A 27,166-nucleotide genomic window follows, 5' to 3' on the forward strand; every position below is an offset into this window, starting at 1 on the left:
GAAGCCAATGCTGGATATAGGTGACAATAAGAATTAGTTATGGGAAAAGATTCTGATCAACTTTATTTTCTAGTGATTCTAAGTATCTCATTAATAGACCTCCTCCCGTCATCATGTGATGATATAGGCCTTGGTGCTATTTCTTGTCTGAGGATATTAGCTACAGATATTGAAATACATAAGACATAGAAGACTGAAAAGATCACAAGTGATTTTCAAAACAATTAATAATTATCCAATATTCTGATATATTAAAGGAAGGCTAGATTCAAGTGTTCCATTAAAATACCATTGGCCATGTAGAGGGTGATATTTCTTTTGCTAGAGAGAACAAATATTGCCACAGAGTTCCCAAATTCCTTATTGTTGTTGTTTTTTTATGAGCAAACATTAATTCTATGTGGCTATCAAGTTCTGCTTTTCAAAAACTGTTTTTTGACTTTGCTTTTAATTGGTTATGGCTGAGCTGCCAGTGGCCTGGAGGCCTTACGCTGGGAACTGAATTTGAAGTGTAGTTTCAGAGCCTTTTCAAAACTAGGCAGAGTGAGGAAGTTCAATGCATATTAAGTTTTCCCCATTTTTATAGTTAATAAATTGGACAAATCCTTACATGCAAATAAAAATCAAAGCTCTGGGAATGAAAGTAGGGGAAGATCATTGGCACCCATGCCTTAGTGCCTTACAAAGAGGGTCACAAACACTTTGAACTTAAAGATTATCCTTATGTCAGAGTGCCAGGAGGAGCAGAAACTTATTTTTATTAAGGGTTTTGTTTTAAGCATAAAACAAATACACATCAGCAGAGCTCTAGACCCCAGAAGAGGGTAACATACTAGTCAATTATCTTTCCCTTTCTGAGCCCAGAAATGCTGTTTGGCTTTCTTCAACCAGCATGGTAACCAGCTGGTTTCTTTGGAAGAGTCTCTATACAGGCTCACAGACCCATTTATATCACAATTTTCCTGTACTCTGACCCCTACCAAGTCACAAGGATCAAACCATGCATGGAATACATAGGCCATGGGGATGCCTGAATTCTGGTCAAGGATATAAGGGTTAGAACTGGTGAAATTGTAAGAGGATCGAGAAAACCTACTGGAAGCATGATCAACCCAAGGCCGCCACCACTGCTTTTTTTTGCCCTTGGCTTTCTGTTTGTCTGCTTCTCCTAAAATAAAATATGTTCAAATATTAATTCTTATAAAGTGAGAAAACAAATTTTGAAAACCACGCTTTAACAACTCAATTGTCAAAATCTAGGTAAGTCACAAAAATACATCAGAAGTCAGGAAAATGAACTATACTGAATCTGAAAATTTACACGTATTAGCAGTTGATTTCATGAGGTAAATACTGTGTTCTATTAACCTTATGCCACATTTTCACTTTCTTTTTAGTAACTGAGGGCACAGAAAGAAATATAAAAAGGAAGAGATTATCTGTCAAAAATGCATTTCACACTGAATTTTCTATTGAATTAACAGAAAAGAAGCATCACCCAAAATGTATAGAATAATTTAGTGGCAAATAATTTGTTAAAATACCTATATTACCATAACCAGGCATTTTTATTCTAATTATTTTAATGTATTAGTGAAAAACTACACATTTACTGGTGATTAATAGATACTCTCATGCATTATTTCTTCTTTATTCCCTTTAAATAGAAAAGCATGGAAACACCTATAAGAAAGCCTTTTAAACTTAACTAGATACAACATATCTATAGCTAGATATAGTAAATACATAGTTCATCTTAAGTTTCATTGTAAAGACAATAATTAAATGATATTTTAATTATCATTATTTAGACACCACATAAAATACATGTACATACTTAGTTTTCATATGAAATTTATAGAAATCAAAGATTACAGTTGATTGCTTCTCTGAAAGTTCTTTCTTAAAGTAACAAGTCAAGCAAATATATGCCATTTTCTTCAGAAACACATCTGTGGAACAGAAACTAGGTTATGTGTTGATCAAAGTTGCCTTGCTGAAGAGAAGATATTTGTAAAGTCATGGATTCATTAAATATGTACTATATAAAATAAAGAAAGGTATCCCATTCACAATGGGAAGCTGAAACTTATTAAGTTAAAAAATATATTGATAAATTGGCAGAATGAACAGTAATGTTATTTTACAGCCCTTCCCAATATCAAGATATTATTCAACATCAAGGTACTCAAGTAAAAGGGAAATTTCTCAACATACTTTCGTCATCCTCTTCAGAGAGTTTTTGGATGTCTTGGCCTTCCCCTGACTCCTGGGTCAAGCTCAGCATCCTCTCCTTACCCTTTTTGTACTTCTGTTGCCTGGCTTTGATACGATCCATCCTGTAAGAGGCAAGAACAGCAGCAATGCCAAGAACACGTCTGCAGTTATCATGTGGTCATACTTTGGATTTATACTTTTATGTATACAGCTAAAAGCAGGAAGAAAGTAGTATTTGGGACTTGTGAACAGCTTCTTATTAGGAACAAGTATTCCCATGTTTTTTTTATATACTTATGTTAATTTCCACTACACAGATGTTAGTCTTAATAATATGACCAATAATAATTATGCTAAAGTCTGGTATGCGATATTTTATGACCACTTATACCTTGTACCGTTGCCATTCTGAGCACAGCATATTATGAAATATAAGTCCTTTGTTCTCCTAGGGCTTGCATTTTTATAATATCTGTCTACCTTACATAATTGTGAACATCAAATGAAGAAATAGATGAAAGTGAGAACTGTTTTGTAAATAGCAAGTCACTCCTCAAATGTTCACAAGTTTTTTGTTAGACAATATACCTCTTCCCTGTTTCAAATATAATTTCCTATTCGTTCTGGAAAAAATGTATTATTGCATCTTTAATTATTGATTAACTACCTTTATTTTGTCTGCTTACTCAGGAAGAATATTCTGAGATTTTGAACTCTATTCCCCAGATCTGCCCTCCTGAAATGTTTCATGACTTAATTTATACCTAAAATTCTGGATATTTGCACAAGTTTTTAAAATGATTTAGGCACAATTTCTGTTTTGTACAGCTAAAACAACATTTTCAGTTTGTTTTTTGCAATGATCGTTGTCTTCATTCATTTTTATTCTGAACTTTTATTATTTAAGCAAGTGAAAAATTTAGTGAAGTGAATTATAGTAACAGGCTTCATTTATGGGAACACATTCTGAATGTGGGTCCAAATTTGTCATTTCTCTAGATTTAATTTAGGTAGTTAGAAATAACAAAAGCAACAGTTATACTCTATTACACTATATATCTCATATCTTTGATAGCAAAAATAACCATGCCATGGGACGGTGTAATTTATTCTGGCAAATATTTTTGCATGGATAAAAGTGAGGCCAGAATGGAGTGAAGCCATCTTAGCAAACTCAGGGAATTTTTCTTCAGAAAAGTGGCTAGATTCTGAATTCTAGGCCATCAGCTCTTAAACTTGGTCCCCAAACACATTAAGGGCTACCGATCCCAGTTCCAGACAAGATGGAGGTGTAGGTGAAAATGCTTTACTTCCTTGCACAACCAAAAGAAGGATAACAAACAATTTTAAAAACAATAAACAACCAGAAGTGCCAGAAAATCAAATTGTAAGGAACTCCAACAACCAAGGCGCTAAAGAAACATTCACCCAGACTAGTAGGAAGGGTGGAGATAAGAGACAGGTAGCCAAACAGAGAGGAGGTGCAGCAAGGCCACAGATTGTGCAGGCTAGGCAGGGCTGGCTGGATGGGAAACTAAAGACTCAAAGCTAGCTGTAAACTACTGCATGGGATTATGACGGTCAGAGAAACTCCAAGTCTCACAGAAGTGTTCATTGGAAAGTGGGGCTAGAGCAGAGCAAGCAAGTGGCATTTTTTCTCTCTGGACCCTCCCCCACAGACAGAGCTACAGTGGCAGCAAAGACAGTTGCCCCATCCTGGCAAATACCTAAGGCTCTGCCCCTTACAACATAACAGGTGCACTGAGAAAAGAAATATGGCTCAAAATGAAAGAATAGATCAAAACTGCAGAAAAGAGCTAAGAGAGAAGGAAATAGATAACCTATCTGATGCAGAGTTCAGAATACTGGTAATCAGGATGCTCACAGAATTGATTGAGCTCAGTCACAAAATGAAGGAGGAAATGAAGGCTACCCAAAGTGAAATACAGCAAAATATACATGAAACTGATAGTGAAGGGAAGGAAACTGGGACTCAAATCAACAATTTGGAGCAGAAGGAAGAAATAAACCTCCAAACCAGAACAGAATGAAGAAACAAGAATTAAAAAAAAAAAAATGAGGAGAGGTTTAGGAACCTCTGGGACAACTTTAAGCTCTCTAACATGCTAATCATAGGGCTACCAGAAGGAGAAAAACAAGAGCAGGAAATTGGAAACTTATCTGAACAAATAATGAAGTAAAACTCCCCCAATCTGGCAAAGAAAATAGACTTCCAGGAAATCCAGGAAGCTCAGAGTCCCAAAGAAACTGGACCTAAGGAAGCACACACCAAGGCACATCATCATTAAATTACTCAAGATTAAAAATAAAGAGAAAGTCTTTGTCTTTATCTTTAAATTAAAGATAAAGATAGCTATTAAAGATGAAGAGAAATGCTACTTTTAAGATTAGCAAGTAGCAAGAGGAAAGGAGAGAGTTACCTATAAAGGAGTTCCCATAAGACTATCAGCTGATTTCTCAAATGAAACCTGGAAGGCAAGAAGGGGCTGGAAAGAAGTATTTGAAATCATGAAAGGCAAGGATCTACATTCAAGATTACACTATCCAGCCAAGCTATCATTTACAACAGAAAAGCAGATAAAGTGCTTCCTAGATAAGGTCAAGTTAAAGGAGTTCATCATCACTAAGCCCTTATTATATGAAATGTTAAAGGGACTTATCTAAGAAATAGAAGAAGATTGAAAACAATGAATAGTAAAATGACAACAAACTCATAACTATCAACAACTGAACCTAAAAAATGAAAACAAAAGTTAGCAAACAACTAGAACAAGAATAGAATCACAGAAATGGAGATCACATGGAGGGTTTTCAGTGGGGAGGGTGAAGGGAAGAATGGAGTGGGGAAAGGTACATGGAATAAGAAGCATAACTGGTTGGCATAAAATAAATGGGGAAAGGTTAAGAATGTTATAGGAAATGGAGAAGCCAAAGGACTTATATGTACAACCCATGGACATGAACTAAGGGAAGGGAATGTTAGAAGGTGGGAGGGGTGCAGGGGAGAGGGGAGATAAAAGGGAGAAAAAAATTGGGAAAAGTGTAATAACATAATCAATAAGATATACTTAAAAATAAAAAAGATGCCAACTCTCAGAAGTTGCATTCATTGCTGGAAATTACACTCCAAGAAAATTCTTTATAATGTGCTTAAAAAAGCAATTTAGAATTCTCAAATCCCTTGGGTGAAGTCTGTCTTGACTTCTCCAGATTGTTGTGGCAGACAAGGTCTTGAAGTGAATTTAAGGAAATATGGGTTGTGATATTTCTAGTGATGTCACTAGTTAGTCGTGAATTTGAAGTTATCTAATAGGGCGGGACATCAGTTTCTTATCGAAGAGACTGGGTTATGTTATCTCTAAAGATCCTTCCAGAGCCAGGACTCTGCATTTACTTTCTTAGCCCATAGATGTAATAATCATTTTCTCCAAGTGCCTGGCACTGGGCTAGATGCTGTCTCACTCATTAACTTGTTTAGTCTTCATAAAACTTTATATAGAATTGTTAGCCCTAGTTTATAACAGAAAATTAAAATTCATGTGAATGACTTGCTCAAGTTTCTGAAGTAAACAGCCAAACTAAGACTTGACATTGGCCTTACCTAAGCTGGCTCTCTTTCTGCCATGTTGCAGCCATCTTTCTTTTTAATGACTTCCATATTCAGTCTATCAGGCATAAGAGTTTCTACCTGATGCAAGAGTACATACCTGGGAAGTTGGGAAAGCTAACACAGCTTTTTTCAGAGCACTGAGTCTTCTCAACAGCTGAGAGAGTCTGAATGGGATCATACAAACCAAAATTAAAGGAATGGAAGAGAGTAAAATAAAGTGTCCTTACTGCCTCTTCAGCTGATCCATTGATTTTTTCTCTTCCTCAATTCTTGCTTTTACAGCCTTTACAATTGTGGCCTGGAAAAGTTCGGCCCCTCTAAAGGAAAATTGGAAACATAGAGCAAATTAGTACTTCTATTGTTGTTACTCTCCTTGCCCTACAGTGATTACTAAGGGTTAGAAAACATTTGCTTTTGGGCTGTTGACTTTAGTTTCCTGGCTGGGAGTAGGATTCACAAGGCCCTTTTTAGAAACCTCTTTCAAGTGAATGAAAATGACACAAGCTCCCCCCAAGATGGCGAGGCTGCTTACAACACAGAGATCAGTAAAAATAAAATGGTTTGTGTTTTCTAAGATGTTAAAAGCCATGTACCTCTTCAAACCTGTCCCATAGAATGTTATACCTCAGCATGGTGTCATTCACCTGACCTTATTCCAGTTGTCCCACTAGGAAACATTTGCAAGAACTCAGCTCAGATTTGTTTTCTACTCAATAAGCAGAAAGGAGTATGCAGTGAGCTGAGGATTCCTTCAGGGAATATGCAAAGTTGGAGTAGAAGTCCCATCAATCGTATTTTCAGTCTCTTGCCTCTTTGATTTTCTTCCTTCTATCCTTACCTTCCCTTCTGTTTTGTTTTTCCTCACATTTCAACCCAACTTAAGGGATCCAATAGATCTCTCATCAATCTCTCTTGATATTCTCAACTTTGTTACATTGTCATATGTCATGTAATTTGTCAAGTGCTTGGCAAATTACAAGTTTGTAAAATCCCAATGGTATTTCAGCCCTGTGCTTAGATGGGCTATCACCAGAGGTACAGAAAATGCATGCCTGGTCAACCATCCACTGCACCCCTTTCTGGAAACTATTCTGATCCTCTCTTGTGGCTATTTCAAACTTCTTACCCTTATTTCAAATCTTGAATTCTGTCAAAGGCTTTTGACTCCTAGTAAATTATATAGCTTCCTACTACTCAGAAAGAACAGAAGTCCTGAAGCAATTATTTGCTCAGCTTTCTGCCACTTATCCAGTGGATGCCCTTTCCTGCAGTGACAAAGAGGTGACATTCTCCTTCCTGAGGTCTGTCTGTACTCAGTTCCCTTTCCCACCTGCAGCCTGAGAGGCTCAACCCTTTCCTTTATTCCTCTCTTCCTACATTTTTAACCTTTCCTCTGCTATTGAAATCTGCTCATAAGCAAGCAAACATCCTCAAATCTTAGATAAAGAACCCATGTACACACCATAGTTTCCTATAGCCTTAGGAAGTATAAGAATCATCAGTTCATTATAGCCTTAGGAAGTGATGGAAGTGTAGCCTTCCATCACTGCCCCTGAAGTCAAATATCTTGTAGTCACTGTCTCCAACCCTTTACTTTCAACCTCAGCTCACTGGTGTTTGGCTTTGATTCTCACCTGTCAGGTTCACTGATTTCACTGTTCAGTTGGCTGGTGTCTCTGAGACGGTACAGCAGGGAAGGTAATCCACACCTAGCTATTGACATCCCCAACATAAACTTACAAGACCAGAGGCGACAACTGGAAGAGTGAGTGGAGTCTAAGAAGAAGCCTACCCTACCTCGATGCCAGGATCTGCGAAGCTTTTATGTCTGCCACAACATGTAGGAAATAGTAACTCATAAAAACTCTTCTCTGCAGCAGAAGAAAGGCAAAACATATGCTGTCCCAAATAATTCCTGCTTCACCACTGGGTAGTTTACATGAGGAATCATCTTCAGCTGAAGCAAAAAATAAAAAATAATTAAAATTAACATCCATTTTCATTGTTGTTTTATACCTGTGGTATGATCAGTCTTGGGAAATCACACAGGCATAAAAGCAACATTCTGACCCATCAACTCACTTATGAGTTGATTTAGTAACAGGCAAGGCTACACTCTTCAAATCCAATTATGAACATTAATCTGTAAGGCTGACCACAGAGTGAACTATTGGCAATTTAAGGAAGAGGAGAGGCTCTTTGCCAAGGAGGGCTCCTGCGTATACCTATGTTTTAGAAAAAAAGGGACTCCCACCCCCAACTTCCAACAAAGGCCATAAAAATAATGTCTGCATATCTCAATGCCAGAGGCAATGCTCTGGAATAGGCTCTACCCAGAGGTAAGCAGCACAGTGGGGTCTATTAGAAGAAGGGGTCTCAATAACACAACTGACCCTAAATCATAACAAATCCCCAGTGAGTCTTCATCTTTAGGAAAGTATAGCCTAAATTGTCAGCCACAGTGGGGAGTATAATGTTCCGATTGCCCCTAGTCTGGGTACAATGGAGGACCATGTGTGGTGTTGATACAAAAGGCAGAAAAATGGAAATGGGACTTCTGCCTCTGTCCTGGTGGGAGTGTAACTCCAGAAATTTTGCAGCTTTTCCCATTTGTTCCCTGAGTTTGAAGCTCTCTGAGCTTCCTGAAGAGAGAGAAGAGCCTGGACACCAGAATAATGTTGACGACTCAAGATTCTAACTGCAATGAGCACAGGTTTGAATGGACTTCTCTAAACCTTCCTAACCACAATGCAAAAAGGTTCAGGAAGTTATTACAGGCCACACCCTACTCCAAACCTGTCAGGATTTGGGATGTTTGTAGATGACAATCCAAGGTGGCTGGAGTAGGAGCACTTCCTATTATGGATAATACACTAAAAATGCAAGGCAATTCTAAAGCCTCCATGTAGATCAAGTTGAACTCTACTTTTATCTCTTTTGTTTATATGTTTGGCCCAACTTTTAAAGTAGAATAATACAGTTGTCCTTCCTTGTTGTTCTTTCATTCCCAAATATGCTTTTTATACTTACGCATTTTATAGCCTTTGACTGTGCAGGCCAGGCTGAAAGCTTGGATCAACCAGCAACTATTTTTAACCAGTTTTTCAATGTATCCACATGCTCCTATCTGAAAAATAAATGGTAAAGGCAAAGTCTGAAACTTTGCACCCAGAAAAAAGCTTGATGTCTTGCAATCCCAACACATGCAAGATTTCACAAAGTCTCAGTGCCAATGATTATGGAAAGTACTGACAGTACCTAAAAATACAGTCACCATGGAGTCATGCTTCAGGAACATTATCATTTCCTGAGAAAATTAAGCCCAATGAGTAAAGGAAGAGCCTTTAGTGTGATGTTTTCTGCACTTGTGAGCACCTCTCTTTTCAAAGAGGAAATATTAGATTATCATAGAAATAAGCTGATCTCTGTGGTAACAAATGGGTAAGCACTGAAACCCAAGAGTTGAATTTTGGATTTTCTGGCAAAACACACATACTAAACCTATGCTATTTGCTAGGACATCATCACAAATATAAGCTACATGATATATAGTTCTTAGAATAGGATCAGAGTATGTGTTTTGAGGCTTTTTTGTCAATTGTCTGGATAAAGAAATCTTTTGGGTTGATTTGCATGTGATTGTCTCATAACAATGCTTTCTTGTCATATTTTAAATTCACATCATGATGGGGGAAAAGTTTAAATAAACATTAATTATTGCAAGCTAACACATAAGGGTAATGACTGAATTATGTATATTTCCTGGGAAATGAGATTATAGAATATAATTAGGATTTGCTCCCAAATGAGCAGTTACCCAGCATTAGTATCCAACAGCACATGCTTTCTGAATTCCTATTTTAGTCCTACAAGCCATATTTTTGTTCAGTTTTCCTAAATTGGGGTTATTCTCCCCACTTTGTCTCCCTGGACACATTTCAATTTGTCTTTCAAGTCTGTGGTGGGTTTAAATGGCATCACCACAAAGAAGCCTGTTCCCAACTTATTTAAGCAATGTATTAGGTACCTTTTTTCCGGTTTTATTATTCTGAATAGTTGTGATAATTATCATCAAAAGATCATATAATTATAAATAGGTTGAACTTTTTTTAAAAATGTGGGTTTCTTGAGGGTAAAATTTGAGTGTTATTTATTTTTAGCTCTTTAAGATATAAAACAGTGCCTAGCCAAAAAAAGGTGCAATATATATTTACAGAATAAATGAATGCATGGGTTTTGTAAACACACATATTCCAGGAATGGTTGTAGGGATCAGCTTTTAGTAATGAATCCTTAACCATCAGACTGGATTTAGAATGAAATGATGTTTGTTTTCCTATCTCATATTCTCTCCTAATACTAGCCAATACTACCCAAAATGTAAATAAATATTGGTAAGGTAAAATTGATAAATAAAAGTTACTTTTATTATCATTGAAAATTAACATTTTCACAGTCTGTAGACAAAATAAATTATTCAAATATTCATGATAACATAGACTTGACTTTCTAAGACCTCCAAACATAACAATAGATATGCCCTCACCACAAAAAAATCAAATGCTTTTACGGTTAAATTGCCTGCCTAGTGAAGTCGTCTTTAAGTTGTTAGGAAGGGAAGAAGCAGGAAGTCATTACATCATTGTTCCTCTAATGCATTATCAGGTATAACCTGGGAGTAGTCGACACCAGGACAACTTTAAGTTAGGGTCAACTTGAGATTTATTAACTCCTTCAGTTCATTAAATATTATTGTTTAATATCACAAAACAACAAATAACTGGTGTCCTGTGGCTCAAAATATTTTATGTGACTCTGAGATTACAAAGGAGTAGTGTGAATTACCTACCAGGTCAGTGGAAAAGCTATGCTCTGGAACATGGAATTTTAAGAAGCAGAGCAGATAAACTTTGTAGAAGAAAGGTGGGTTGTGCCTCAACTTTCTGTTGTCTTAATTGGGCTCTGCTTACAATGCCTGTACTCTGAGGCAACCATGAACCTGTGATCGCCTATGTGTCTACCCACATCTAATGCGTACATAAAACATTCATGCTTTCAATCGCTTATCCTATCTCATTCCCTACCCCAAAAAGTGTTATAGAGTACTGTGCTCATTTTATTTAATATTTCTGTAACTCCTTCTAGATAAGAGTTCTTTTAGCCAACATGACATGACTTTAAAGGGCCATTTTGTACTATAGTAAGGACTGATGATAAATTGATGATGATGTATTGTATTTTTTATCATATCAAGAGTGATGATGATATGTATTTTTCAGAAGAGATGTGATTTTAATTAATAAAATATGTTTTAGAGTTTATTTCTATGAATACATATCCTTTCATCATGTGACCTCAAGATGGTAAAAATAAGCAAAAAGGATTCTGCTTAATCCGCCAAAACAAGGAGTAATAAATGGTCATTTGAATTCTGAATTTGCAGCTTCCTATTTGGAGGTTTTAAAAGAGCAGTGTGATGCTGATGGGTTTTTAATAACCACTGAATAGACTGTTTACTCTTACACTGAAAACACAAATGTGTTACATGGTGGGAACCACTTACTGACAGTATGTTTTTCATTGTAATGACAAAAACGTTGTATGCAATCAGCCAGTCCCAATAACGCAGGATGCTCTTGATTGGTTTCAATAGCAAATCACCCCCAAAGAGCAGGAAATAAAAGCAGGCCACCAAGTAACCCATGCAAAAGATGCTGATTCTTGTTGTCCCAGTGATGAAGATGATTGTGAGGACGAACCAGAAGAGGTAGCTGAAGATAATCACTTTGGACATGTCTAAATATGATCTGAAAAAAAAAACACCCAAAGACAATAAGAAAAATGAAGAATAAATTAAGTTGGGAGATTCTATTTTAATTATGGAAAGAGTCATAGTATTCATTTGACTTCACTTTGTGAGTAATACTATAAACTTTGTATTCATCTTTTATTTGACACTTCCTGGTCTACTGAAAATCCTCACTGAAATAGTAATGGATGGATAGGTAAGTTGTGAAGACACTGTGTGCATGTTTATCATCAACTGATTTGGGCCAAATTTCCCTCAGTAGTTCTCTGTCCATTACTTGAGAACTCAAAATTTCTGTCTTTCTGTAGGAGGCTTGAGTAATTGTATGATAAAAAAAAATTCTAAGATACAGATGCCTCCAGGAGTGAGAGAACAGTGGGAATGTAAACTGGTACAGCCACTATTAAAAGCTGTATATAGATTACTTAAAAAATTAAGAATAGAGTTACCATATGACCCAGCAACTGCTCTTCAGGTTATCTACCCCAAACTTTGAAAAAAATTATTTCCAAAGATATTTGCACCCCTATGTCCACTGCAGCATTATTCATGGTGGCCAAGACATGGAGACAAACAAAGTGTCATTTGATAGATGATTGGATAAAGAAGATGTAGTACATAGGTATACAATGGAATATTAGTCACAAGCAAAGGAACAGGAATAGAGGACTCATGGGAAGGGACATTGGGGGTCATTGACTGTGGGAGGGGGGATGGGGTAAGGGTGAGCAATGGGAATAGGGGTGGGACAACTGTAACTGAACAACAATAAATTAAAAAAGAAAAGAAAAGATGAAATACTGTCATTTGTGACAACGTGGATAGACCTTGAGAATATGCTAAGTGAATAAGTCAGTAAAAGCTAAAAACCATATGAAATCACTCATATGAGGGACATAAAATTGAAATCAACAAATGAATAAACAAGAAAAACAAGCAAACAAAAATTTGCAGAAACAGCAGTATGGTGGTTACTAGAGGGAAGGGATTGCTATAAAAGTAAAGGGTGAAGGGGAAATAAATATATAATGACAGAAGATGATTTGGCTTTGGGTGGTGGGCCCACAATACAATGTACAGGTAATGTATCACAGAAATGTACACTTGAGCCCTGGCTGGTGTAGCTCAGTGGATTGCGCGTGGGCCTGCGAACCACACGATTGCGGTTCGATTTCCAGTCAGGGCACATGCCTGGGTTGCAGGCCAGTTCCTGGTTCCCAGTTCCCGGCAGGGGATGAATGAGAGGCAACCATACATTGATATTTCTCTCTCTCTCTCTCTCCTTCGCTTTCCCTCTAAGATAAATAAATAAATTAAAAAAAAGAAATGTACACTTGAAATCTCTATAATCTTATTAGCCAATGTCATCCAATAAATTTAATTTTAAAACAAACAAACCAAAAATAAGAACGTGTTTTTTTCAAAGCTAAACACTTCATTACTACCAAACCAGTTTATGAGAAATGTCAAAGAACTTCTTTTAAAAAAAGAAGGGAGAAAAGAACATAAATATAAATAAAATGGCAATACCAATATACATATCAATAACCACTTTAAATTTAAATTAATTAATACACCATCGAAAGATATACAGTAGCTTACTAAATAAGAAAACAAGACCTATCTATATATATGCTGTCTTAGAGACCCACTTCAGATTGAAAGACACACACAGACTAAAAAGATATGGATGAAAAAAGATATAAATGGAAATAAAAAAATTATACAACAAAGACTATATAAAAGACAAAAAAGACATTATATAATGATAAATGGGTCAATCTAACAAGAGGGTATAATTCTTATAAACATTTATGCACCCAATATTGTAGCATCAAAATAAATAAAGCAAATATTGAAGGATATCAAGGTAGATATTGACAGTAATACAGCCATAGAAGGGGACTCTAATATCCCATTGATTAGCAGATCTTCCAGACCAAAAATAAAAATCAACAAGAAAACTGGCCTTAAATGATACATTAGACCAGATAAATTCAATTTATATTTTTAGAGCATTTTTACCCCAAAGCAGCACAATACACATTCTTTTCAAGTGCACATGTAACACTTTCCAAAATAGACCACAAAACAAATCTCAGTAAATTTACAAAGACTGAAATAATATCAAGCATCTTCGCTGTTTACAATGGCATGAAACTAGAAATCAATAAGAAGAAAATGGAAAAATACACAAGCACATGGAGGCTAAATAACATGTTACTAAAGAGTGGATGGGTTACAATGCAAACACAGAAGAAATCAAGAGACACCTGAGAGAAATAAAAGAGAAAACACAACAAACCAAAATTTATGGGACACAGAAAAAGCAATTTTTAGAGAGAAATTCATAGCATTATAGACTTACTTCAAGAAATAAAAACAAAACAAAACAAAACAACAACCCTCAACTAGACAATCTAATCTAACATGTAAAGGAACTAGAAAATGAACAATAAACAAATCCCCAAGGGAGTAGAAGAAAGGAAATAATAAATATCAGACTGGAAGTAAACACAGAAAATCAATAAAATCAAGAACTAATTCTTTGAAAAAAATAAACAAAATTGATAAACCCTTAGTCAGAGTCATCAAGAAAACAAAAGACAGGGCCCAAATGAATAAGTAAGAAAGAAAGAGAAGTTATAAGTGTAATCATGGAAATACAAAAGATTACAAGAAAATACTTCAAGAAAACTATGTGTCAATCAATTGGACAACCTTGAAAAAATGGATAAATTCCTAGAAATATACAATCTTCTAAGACTGAATCAAGAAGAAACATAAATTCTGAACAGACTGATTACTATAAGCAAAATTGAATCAGTAATAAAAAAACTCCCAACAAATAAAAGTCCTCGGCTGTATAGCTTCATAGGTGAATTCTAACAAGCATTCAAGAAGAATTAACACCTATCCTTGTCAAACTATTACAAAAAATTCAAGAGAAGGGAAGGCTGCCAAGCATATTTTTTCAAGGCCAGCACTACTCTGACTTTAAAATAAGAAAAAGGCATGACAAAAAAAGAGAAAATTATAAGCCAATATCCTTGATGAACATAGACACAAAAAATCTTTAACAAAGTATTAGAAAATGAAATTCATCAATACATTAAAAATATACACCACAACCAAGTAAGATTTAAGCCTGGGATGCAAAGTTGGTTCAATACCTGCAAATCAATTAAGATGATACATCATATAAACAAAAAGTAAAACAGAAAATAACAATCATGATCATATCAATAGGTGTAGAAAAAAAACATTTGGCAAAACCCAGCATCTATTTATGGTAAAGTGGGAATGAAGTAAACATTCCTCAACATAATAAAGACCATATACAACAAACCCACAGATAACATCATACTCAATGGGGAAAATCTAAAAGCATTTTCCTTAAGATGAGGACAGATAAGAGTGTCCACTGACAACACTTTTATCCAACATAGTATTAGATGTTCTAGCCACAAAAATCAGACAAGAAAAAGAAATACAAGGCATCCAAACTAGAAAGGAAGAAGTAAAACTGTCATTATTTGGAAATGACATGATATAGTATACAGACAATCATAAAGATTCCACCAAAAAAATTAATAGAACTGATACATGAATTCAGTGGTAGGAGGATACAAAATTCATATTCAGAAATTAGTTGCATTTTACTTCAACAATAATAAACTATCAGAAGGAGAAATTTTAAAAATGTATTTATATTTATATCAAAAAATGAAATACCTAGGAATAAATTTAACCCAGGAAATAAAATACCTGTACTAGGAAAATTATAAGACATTGACGAAAGAAATTGAAGAAGACACAAATATGAAGACAGGTAGTCAAAGCAGGATAATAAAATATGGAGAAACAAACAAGAGTTACCTAAAATGGGGAGAAAAAGAAACAACCTCCAATCAAAAAGAAAGAAAAATCTCCAGAAAAAGTGCTAAATGAAATTGAAGTAAGCAATTTATTAGACATAGAGTACAAAGTAATGGTTATGAGGATGCCAAAGACACTCAATGAGAACTACAGAGCACTTTATGGGAGCTATAGGAGCTTAGTGGGAACTACATCAGCATGAAAAATGACATAACGACTGTGAATAAGAACAAGGAGGAAATGAAGACTACAATATCTGAAATGAAGAATACAGTAGAAGGAATTAAAAGCAGACTAGATGAAGCAGAAGATCAAATAAGCAAGTTGGAAGACAAGGTAGAAGAGAACACCCAGTCAGAGCAACAAAATGAAAAATGACTCAAAAAGAATGGGGTAATTTAAGGGAACTGCAGGACAATGTGAAACATAACAATGTTCTCATCATAGGGATACCAGAAGGAGAAGGAAAGGAGCAAGGGATAAAAAATATGTTTGAAAAAGTAATGAAAGAAAACTTCCCTAACCTAGTGAGGAAAAAAGTCATGAAAGTTCAGAAAGCATAGAAGGCTCCAATCAAAAGGAACCCAAAGAGGCCCACTCTAAGATACATCATAATTAAAATGGCAAAATTTATAGACAAAGGGAGAATCTTACAGGCAGCAAAGGAGAAACAGCTAGTGACATACAAGGGAGCTCCAATAAGGCTATTGGCAGATTTCTCAATAGAAACAATACAAACTGGAAGGAATCACATGAAATATTCCAAGTAATGAAAAGCAAAGACCTGTAAACAAGAGGACTCTATCCAGCAAGGATCTCATTTAACCTGGAAGGTGAAAGAAGGAGTTTCTCAGAAAAAAAAATAGGGTAAAAGAGTACATCTCCACCAAACCAGCATTGCAAGAGATGGTAAAGGGATGGCTTAAACACAAACCTCAGGTATGCTACCTATAAGAGATCCACATCAGAACAAAAGATCTACATAGGCTGAAAGTGAAGGAAGAGATAGAAAAAATATCCCATGCATATAGACATGAAATAAAAGCTGGAGTAGCAATAATTATATCAGACAAAATAGACATCAGAACAAAGGCCATCACAAGACAAATAAGATCACCACATAATACTTAATGGAGTTGCCCAACAAGAGAATATAACCCTTGTAAACACATTTATACACAACATAGGAGCACCTATATATAGAAGAAAAGTCTTGGAGGACTTTAAGAAGGAGGTCCATAGCAATACAGTCATAGGGGATTTTAACACCCCACTGTCAACAATGGATAGATTGTCCAAACAAAAAATCAACAAGGACATTGTGGTACCAAATGACACTGTAGATCAAATGGACTTAGTTGATATTTACAGAGCATTTCACTCCAAAGAAGCAAAATATACATTCTTTACAAATGCACATGGATTTTTTCAAAGATATGTAACATAGTAGGACACACACAAAAAAGCCTGACAAAGTCAAGAAAACGGAAATCATATCAAGCATTTTCTTAAATTACAATGGCTTGAAAGGAGAAACCAACCTCAAGCAAAAAACTCAAAAACATTAAAATACATGGAGACTGAATAACACGTTGTTAAATAATGAATGGCTTAACAGTGACATAAAGGAAGAAATCAAAAAGTACATGGAGACAAATGAAAATGAACACATAAAAACCCAAAACCTATGGGGCAAAGCAAAGGCTGTCCTGACAGGAAAGTTTATAGCAATACAGGCCTACCTAAAGAACATAGAAAATCCTAAATAAACAACCTAACCCTACATCTACAAGAACTAGAGGAACAAAATCAAAGAAAGCCAGAGTGAATAGAAGGAAGAAAATAATCAAGATTAGAGCAGAATTACATGATATAGAGACTAAAAGAACAATTTAAAAGATCAATAAATCCAGGAGCTGGTTCTTTGAAAAGATAAACAAAACTGACAAGCCTTTAATCAAACTCATGAAGAAAAAAAGAGAGAGGACCCAAATAAATAAAATTATAAATGAAAGGGGAGAAATAAAAACTGATATTATAAAAATGCAAAGGATTATAAGATATTACTATGAACAACTGTATGCCAAGATTGGACAACCTGGGAGAAACGGACAAATTTCTACATCCAGTCTTCCAAAAGAAATCAAGAAGAGGCAGATAGCCAGAATACACTGAAACAGCTAGCGAGATCAAAGCAGTAATCAAAAAAATTTCAGGTCCACAATAGCCTGGGACCTGATGGCTTCATAGGCAAATTATATCAAACATTCAGAGAAGACCTAACTCCAACCTTTCTGAAACTATTCCAAAAAATTCAAGAAAAGAGAAGACTCCCACTCTTTTTACAAGGCCAATATTATACAAATTCCAAAATCAGGTAAAGACATAACCAGAAAGAAAATTATAGGCCAATATCTCTGATTAATGTAGATTCCAAAATCCTCAACAAAATAGGCAATCCAGATCCAGCAATACATTAAGAAGATCATACACCATGATCAAGTAGGATTGATCCACAGGATGCTGGGATGGTACAATGTTTGAAAGCCAGTAAATGTAATAAAGCACATAAACAAAATGAAGGACAAGAATCACATAATCATATCAATAAATGATGAAAAAGCACTTTATAAAATCTAGTGCCTATTTATTATAAAATCTGTCAGCAAAGTGGGAACAGAAGAAGCATACATCAACACAATAAAGACCATATATGAGAAGCCTACTGCCAACATCATACTCAATTGGCAGAAAACTGAAAGTTCTTCCATTAAGATCAGGAACCAAAAGAGGATGTCTGCTTTAATCACTCTTATTCAATATAGTACTGGAAATTCTAGCCATAGCAATCAGACAAGAAAAATAAATAAAAGGCATCCAAATTTAAATGGAAGAAGTTGTCATCGTTCACAAATGACATGATAGTGTACACAAAAAAACCCTATATTCTTCACCAAAAAAAAAATACTCAAACTCATAAGTGAATGTGGCAAAATAGCAGGATACAAAATCAATATTCAAAAATCAATGGCAATTTTGTGCACCAACAATGAACTATCATTAGGAGAAACTAGGAAAAAGTCCTATTTACTATAGCAACAAGAAAAATAATGTACATAGGAATAAACTTAATCAAGGAGGTAGAATACATGTACTAAGGAAACTATAGAACACTGAAGAAATTGAGAAAGACACAAATAAATGAAAGTATATACCATGTTCATGGGTTGGAATAATCAGTCATTAGAATGCGCACAATAACCAAAGTGATCTGTAGATTCAATGCAATTCTTATTAAAATACCAATGGCATATTTCACTGACCTAGAACAAATACTACAAAAACTTATATGGAACTAAAAAAGACCACAAATAGCCTCAGCAATCTTGAGAAAGAAAATCAAAGTGAGAAGGATTACAATACCTGATATCAAGCTATACTACAGGGCCACTGTAATCAAAAAAGCCTGGTACATGACATAAGAATAGACACACAGATGAGTAGAACAGAATAGAGATCCCATAAATAAACTCACATCATTTTGGTAAATTAATATTTGACAAAGTAGGCGTGAGCATATAATGGAGTAAAAACAGTCTCTTCAGTAAATGATGTTGGGAGAACTGGACTGGTACATACAAAAAAGAGAAAAAGGAAACTAGACCACCAACTTACACCATACACCATAATAAACTCAAATTGGATAAAAAGATTTAAATATAAGTCATACCATAAAAGTCCTAGCAAAAAACATAAGCAGTAAAATTTAAAATACCCACATAGCAATATTTTTCTTGAGATATCTCTTAGGGCAATGGAAATAAAGAAAAAATAGGACTAGGTCAAAATAAAAAGCTTGGCTAAACATCTATCATCAAAATGAAAAGGGAACCAACTATATGGGAGCACATTTACCAATGGTACATTGGACAATGGTTTAATCTCCAAAATATATTAAAAAAAAACCCTCATATGAGTCAACACCAGGAAGACAAACAATCCAATTAAAAAATGGACAAAGGACTTGAACAGACACTTCTCCAAGGAGGACATACAGATGGCTTATAGACATATGAAAAAATGCTCAATATATCACTAGCCATCAGCAACATGAAAATTAAAACCACAATGAGATATCACCTCACACCTGTTAGATGGCTATTATTAATAAATCAACAAACAACAATTACTGGTGAGGATGTAGACAAAAGGTGGGAATACAGATTGGTGCAGCCACTGTGTAAAATAGTATGGAATGCCCTCAAAAAATTAAAAAATGGAACCACCTTTTGACCCAGCAATTCCACTGCTGAAAATATACCCTAATAATCCCAAAATATCAATTCTAAAGAACTTATGTTCATAGCAGTGCTATTTACCACAGCCAAGTGCTGGAAACAACCTAGGTGCCCATCAGTAGATGAGTGTATTAAAAAACTATGGTACACTTACATAGTGGAATATCATGCTGCAGAAATAAAGAAGGAAATTCTACCCTTCACAACAGCATGGATGGAGCTGGAGAGCATTATGCTAAGTGAAACAAGGTGGGTGGTGAAAGACAAATACCATATGATCTCACCTGTAAGTGAAAACTAATCAACAAAACAAACAAGCAAGCAAAATACAGACAGAAACACTGAAATAAAGAACAAACTGACAGTAACTGGGGTGCAGGTGCAGGTCCATTAGGGAACATGTATAAAGGACATGTGGACAAACCCAAAGGGGGCAGGTTCAAGAGTGGAAGGCAGAGTTGGGTGGGGCAGGGCCAGTGGTGGGGTTAAAATGGAGACAACTGTACTCGAACAACAATAAAAAAAGAAAAAAGAAAAAAAAGATTACATTACCAAAACAAAATTCTAAAAATGATGGTACATTTATATAATGAAATATAAAGAAAGAAAGAAGGAATTCCTATTATTTGCAGCAACTTGACTGGCACTAGAGACTATTATGGTATGCGAAATAAGCCAGTAGGTAGACAAGTACCATATGATCTGACATATAAGAGGAATGTAATGAACAAAATAAACTAATGAGCAAAATACAACCAAAAGCATGGAATCATGGAATGGACTGATAGCTTCTAGAGATGAGGGGAAAGAGGATAATGATAGAAAGAAGGCCAAGAGACTAGTCAAAGAACATGTATGAATGAGCCATGGACATAGACAATAGTGTGGGGGTTGACTATGTGAGTTTAGGGATTGGTGGAGGAAGGCAATGGGGGAAAACCAGGACAACTGTAATAGAATAACAATAACAAAAAAGAAGATACAAATAAATGAAATCATATACTGTGCTCATTGATAAAAATAATTAACACCATTAACATGTCCATATTACCCAAAGCTATCTATATATTCAATGCAATCCCTATCATAATACCACTGGCATTTTTTCACAGCACTAGGACAAATAATTCAATAATTTATGTGGAACTACAGAATTCCACAAATAGCTGCATCTATCATAGGAAGGGGAACAAATTAGAAGGTATCATGCTATCTTATATCAAACTATACTACCAAACTATAGTAATCAAAACAACATGGTACTGGCATAAGCACAGACACATAGATCAATGGAACAAAATAGAGAGCCCAGAAATAAACCCACATTTATATGGTAAATTAATCTATAACAAAGGAGGAAAGAACAAATAATTGAGTAATAATAGTCTGTTCAATAAATAGTCTTGGGAAAATTGGACAGGTACACACAAAAAATAAAACTAGACCACCCTCTTATGCCATAAACAAGAATAAACTCAAAATAGAATAAAGACTTACATGTGAACCAGAAACTATAAAGCCTCCATAAGAACCTATAAGCAATAAACTCTGACATTGCTCTTAGCAACACTTTTTATATATCTCCTCAGGCAAGGAAAACAAAAGAAAAAAAATAAGCAAATAGGACAACATAGAAATGAACAGTCTTTTGTACAACAAAAGAAACCATTAACAGAATTGAAACACAACCTACTAAATAGGTGTAGATATTTCCCAATGATACATCTGACAATGGGTTAATATCCAAAGTTTATAAAGAACTTCATAGAACTCAACACCAAAAATGCAAACATTACAATTAAAAAATGGGCAGAAGACTTGAATAGACATTTCTCCAAAGAGGACATACAGATGTCCATCAGGCATATGAAAAAATGCTCAATGTCACTAATCATCAGAGAAATGTAAATTAAAACCAGAATAAGATATATTTTCACACCTGTCAGAATAGCTGTCAGTAAATCAATAAATAAGTATTGGTGAGTGTATGAAAAATAGAGAATCCTCATACACTGTTGGTGGGATTGCAAATTGGTGTTGCCACTATGGAGAACAGTGTGGACATTCCTCAAAATATCAAAAATAAAGCTATCTTATGACCAACAATTCCACTTCTGGGAATATAGCCAAAGAAATCCAAAACACTAATATGAAAAGATATATGTACCACTATGTTCACTGCAGCATTATTTATAATAGACAGGATATGAAAACAACTCATGTGCCCATCAATAGAGGATTAGATAAAGAAGATTTGGCACACAGAACAATGGAATACTATTTGGCTATACAAAAGAATGAAATCTTACCATTTGCACTCAAAGGGTATTATACTAAGTGAAAAGTCAGACAGAGAAAGACAAATATTATATAATTTCACTTATATGTGCAGTATAAAGAACAAGATAAATAGACAAACAAAACAGAAACAGACCTATAGAAAGAACAAACTGAGGGTTGGTAGATGGGAGGTGATTATAAGGATAGGTGAGAAAGGCGAAGGGCATAAGAAATACAAATTGGTAGTTACAAAAAAGAGGCATGTAAAGTATAGAATAGGGAATATAGTCAATGTGGGGGGAAGTGGAGACAACTATATCTGAATAACAATAAAAAATAAATAAATTTTATTTTTAATAATATTAAAAGTATTTTAATATTATTGTTTGGTGCCAGGTGGGTACTAGAATGATCAGGTCGATCAATTCCTAAATTAAATAATTAACCACTATGCTATATACCTGAAACTAATATAAAATAAAAATTTTCAGAAGAATGTTTTTATGATGAACTAGAAATAAATAGATTTAAACAATTCCATGTTACACACAAAGGTTTTACTAGAGATAAAAGGCTCTCCTTGCAGCTGAGGCAGTGTCATGGCTGACAAAGTAGACACAGCCAGCCACTGGCACTTGTGTGCTCTGTCCAACACTCTGTCCCTGCCTGTCCCTATGTGGAGTCAAGATTTCCTTTTTGGGAGCCTTGCTTCTCCTCTGACCTTCTTGAGAGAAGGCGAAGCAGCATTCAGGTCTCAGTTATCTCGCAATAAATTGTTGCTGGAAGTTTCCCGAGTGCACTTGACACCTGACAGAAGTAATCCCTACAAGCCTCACTCCATCTTTGTTTGTGTAATTAGAGCTTCTTTGTTTTAGAGCTTTTGCTGTGGTTGTTTCTCTTCCCAGGTTTGAGGAGAAGCACAGAAAAGCCAATTATGGGTTACTGCTTTGATTAATAAGTTGCTATGTTGTAGGGGTTAGCAAGTAATCTCTTGATAAAATATGCACTATACTTCACCTACATTATTAAGAGTGAATTGTGACTTAAAGGTATATTGTCAGATAAGGGAAATTTGGAACTTTACTCTTTTTAGAGTACAATACTTAACACTTATATGTTTTCATAAATTATTGTTCTAAAATATATTACACCCTTTGACTTCATACCCAAAGAAGAGTAGAAAAATAGTATGCCTCAGCCTCCCAAGATCATCACAGGTAAAGTTAATGTTTCAATCCAGACTTAGTACTGGAATACATACAGGATTTTCTGACGTGTGTGTGTGGGGGAGCCTTTGAGAAGGGGACATAAATAATCACACCAATTTGTCAGACTCCTACAGTGATTGTTGAGTGGAGTCTGAAAGGCTTTACAGGATGAAGGAGGTTTTGGGGAGGCAGATGGGTGTGCTCTCCATGGAGTGGGTGTCAAGTGACAATAACTATGAGGATTTGGGGACCCAGGAAATGCAGAAGGAATACACTGTGAGAAATTTAGTTCAGTTTAGACACAAACTCTGTGGAAGAGATGATCAGGCTGCCAAGATCTGCAGTCACCAGACTGAGGAGAGCAGATAAGATGCTACAAAGGGAGCCGTGCACAGCCCTGGAGGAGAGAGGTCTAGGAGAACACCATCACAGGGCATCTGGCATGATTGTCGTCCTGGTGCCTAACAAATACAGGGGATAAGAAGAGATAGGAGACCAGGACAAGGGACAGAGAAAGAGGGATGACCAGGGGTGAGGAGAAAGGATCTCTGCTAGAGAGCCAGGAAGCAGTGTGATGGGTACATAACAGTTTATGCATGAATAAGAGGATAAAAACGGAGGCAAAGAAAAAGCGTGGTTAATGCTGACAAAAGCAGAAGTAGATTTACAATTCAGAGGCTTGGCTTCTAGACTACCAAACCACCCTGTCCCACATTCATTAGTTTCATGTGTACAATCACCGGTCAGTGTCCCAAGAATGACAGAGGGAGAATTGGAAGTGGAGGTGTTTATTCTAAGTGAAAGGCATGCACTGAAGTGTCCTTGAAATTCTGCAGCTGTCATTACCTGCAGTGAATGAAATCTGGTACAGGGTTATGTTGGCTGAAGGAGGCCGCATCAAGGTTCATGCAAATCTCGACATTGTCCCCTGCCATGATTCGCACTGCAGCCTTATTTTCATCCTCAAAAATCTGCCGTTGTAAGGAGGCACACAGAAGAAGCATGAAGTCATCTGTCAAGACAGAGGTAAGATAGTTAAACCTGGGTTTATGTATGTAGGAAACAGTCTTGCTCCTTAACTCCCAAGGGAGTTGTGCTCCCAAAATTCTTCCTGGATTCCAATGTTGGGACCAAATCCCACCTTCCCACCCCTGGGGTATGAAAAGGGACCACACACATTCCACAGGCTCAAAGTGGGAGAGTCCCTGGAGTCTGTCTACATGTTGGTGAATGAAATTATCAGGTATCACTTACTGGCCTTCAAGACTCTTTATTTGCTTTTATCTCTCACCAAAGTTTTGAAGAGAACATTTGAGCACTTTCCCCCATTTTTATTTTTTTACATGGGGTAGAAGCAGATATTTCTGATTTTCTTTATCCTCTCCAGTCCATTTGCATTTGTACACACTGTACAGATGCACACACTGTAGTGAAGTCTTGGTGACAGCAAATAAAAATTGTGGGCAGATTTGTGACAGTGAAGTCTCACAGAGCTGTCCCTGTGTTCAATGGCCCAGAACAGGCCCTCACTCCAGCTGGGCTGGCAGCCTCCAGTTTGTTTTTAAATTAAATATGAATGTGTTTGGGCAGAGAAGTCACTCTTTGATTTCGAAAGCACCCATAACTCCCTGTTGTAGGTGAGAGACGATAACCTTGGCCTTTGGATTATCAGCCTGTCCTGGGAACAGTTTGGGGCTGTGGCCCAGCTCAGGAGCATGGGCAATTTGAGTAGCACCTTCCAGGCTAACACAGTGTTATCTTCAGGTTTGACCTGTTAGTGGTGGCAGTAAGAAGCAACTGCTTCAAAAAATATGAGGCCTCCCTCTCCAGTTTACCTTCCAGAAGGTAGGTGTGCAGGAGTGTGTGTTGAAGGGTGGAGTGGGCATGTGTATTGGGAGGTGAAATTATGAAGGTGACTATGGTATTTCAACATTTATTTATTAATTTTGCAAGTGTAACAGGGCAGGTAGAAGCCATGAATGACCTGTGATATTAATGCATTGAGACAAGCCTTTTACACGATTATAAAGTGCAGTGGAAGAAGCAAAAGCACTAATGCATAACACATGAAGATGGATTAGCAAATGTAAAACCAAACACCAGCACTCTGTGGCCCCAAGTCTGCAACACTTACAGATAAGAAACACAGGGTTGGGTCGCACAATGAAGTCTGGGAAGTACAGCCACTTTATGATGTTGTCATTGAAGTTGGCACCCTTGAATCTCCATGGGTAATCTGCAGGGAGGGAGGTGGTGAGGATTAAAATTGATATGCTTCTTTGCTGCCCTGTGCCCACAGTGCACAATGTATAAGAGCAGCTGGATCCTGGGGAGACACCCTCACCTCTGCAAGGAGCAGGGGGAATGCCAATGCAGATGAAGTACTGGAACGTGATGATACATGCCAGGAAGCAGCAGTACTTCGGCCAGATCTCTGCAATGGCTTTTCTTCTGCGTCGATATAAGACAGCAATCAGCCAGAAGGCATGAATCATGGCATAGAAGTCCATTCGCTGACCAATTACGTTAACTGACATTAGGAAACAGGTCTGCGTAAATATGAAAACAGGCAAGAAATTGGGTTTATAGGGAAGGTGAGTGTTGTCAGCTGTCAGCTTTTGGCAGGGGCAGAGACCTGCATTCCTGAGGCAGGTTTCTATGCACATGTTCACTAGGTCTTTTCTTTTTATGTGAAGACAAGAATACTGTACAAATGACAACCACTTCAAACTGTGAGGAGAGCAAGTTATGATCTCTTCATGAAAATCACAGGCACTATCATAACCATTCCACGTCAAAACAGCTCATTTTAGCCTGGCTGGTATAGCTCAGTGGATTGAGTGCAGGCCTGTGACCCAGAGGGTTGCAGGATTGATTCCCAGTCAGGGCACATGCCTGGGTTGCAGGCCAGGTCCCCAGTGGGGGCCATGTGAGAGGCAAACACATTGATATTTCTCACCCTCTCTTTCTACCTCCCTTCCCCTCTAAAAATAAATAGAAATTAAAAAACAAACAAACAAAAAAACCCAGCTCATTTTGTCTAAGGCTGTATTTTCAGAAGGCACAAAACAGAAAAAAATGTATAACATTTTCTTGTTAAAATGAGAAGTGATCCAGAGAGGCTGAGTTGACTGTTGCAAGAAAGGGGCCATTGGCACTTGATCTTGGAAATCTTTCAACCAGGCCAGGTTAACCCTTCAGCAGAATCTCCTCCTAATGATCCCAAGAATCAGACCTGGAGATACACAATGGAAATCCAGGGCCCCACTGTCCAAAAGCAGCAATTGAAATTGTCACAGAAAATACAAAGAAAAGCATCATCAAGGAAACTCACCTCCAGACCAAACTTGTAGAAGAAGTAATTTATGAAATATTTGGCACAATTAATAAGTCCATCATCTAGATGGAGTCTTGTAATGTCATGAAAGATGGTTTTAGATACAGGGGCTGTGAGGTTGTTTCGTCCTCGGTAGTATTCCTGATGGCGGTAAACTGTAACCTCAAAGGCCAGAATGGCCAGCATCAGGAGATTATTCTACAAAGCAAGAAAACATAGCTGTGTGCTGTGTGCTTTATGACTTGATAATTTTAAGCAGTCCTCATATTTATTCATTTGATTCTATTCTTGATGTCTAATGGGTCATTGCTTCATAAAATCCCACATCTATAAAATATAGTATTGAATTTAATATTCATTTTCCTTTTTTTTTCTGGTAACAAGGTGGAGTTATCTCCCTTATGTAAACCAGGCTAATTTACGTGGTAAGATCTATAATCTCTAGACAAAAGCCTGTTCTTGGAAAAGCACACACTTGTACCAGGAAGCAGTGTTCAGTTACCTTGA

The 27,166-nt window shown here is 36.4% G+C and overlaps 1 protein-coding gene across 5 annotated transcripts in view; it reads right to left on the reverse strand.

Moving 5' to 3' along the window:
* The window catches only part of PIEZO2 (piezo type mechanosensitive ion channel component 2), a 524,101-nt gene that overhangs the window by 68,466 nt on the left and 428,469 nt on the right, over nt 1–27,166 (reverse strand). For all 5 annotated transcript variants that reach the window (XM_037028556.1, XM_037028560.1, XM_037028559.1 and 2 more), the window contains 10 exons: nt 26,657–26,857; nt 25,667–25,871; nt 25,457–25,558; nt 24,169–24,334; nt 11,412–11,655; nt 8,879–8,975; nt 7,646–7,805; nt 6,076–6,165; nt 2,218–2,339; nt 1,097–1,168 (listed from right to left, as the gene is read on the reverse strand). In XM_037028556.1, coding sequence (XP_036884451.1) covers nt 1,097–1,168; nt 2,218–2,339; nt 6,076–6,165; nt 7,646–7,805; nt 8,879–8,975; nt 11,412–11,655; nt 24,169–24,334; nt 25,457–25,558; nt 25,667–25,871; nt 26,657–26,857 — 1,459 coding nt within the window. The remainder of the gene's footprint in view (nt 1–1,096; nt 1,169–2,217; nt 2,340–6,075; nt 6,166–7,645; nt 7,806–8,878; nt 8,976–11,411; nt 11,656–24,168; nt 24,335–25,456; nt 25,559–25,666; nt 25,872–26,656; nt 26,858–27,166) is intronic.

The sequence above is a fragment of the Sturnira hondurensis genome, unplaced genomic scaffold, assembly GCF_014824575.4.
Source record: "Sturnira hondurensis isolate 20B ecotype Veracruz unplaced genomic scaffold, ASM1482457v3 Scaffold0020038, whole genome shotgun sequence".
In the NCBI taxonomy this organism is placed as follows: Eukaryota; Metazoa; Chordata; class Mammalia; order Chiroptera; family Phyllostomidae; genus Sturnira; species Sturnira hondurensis.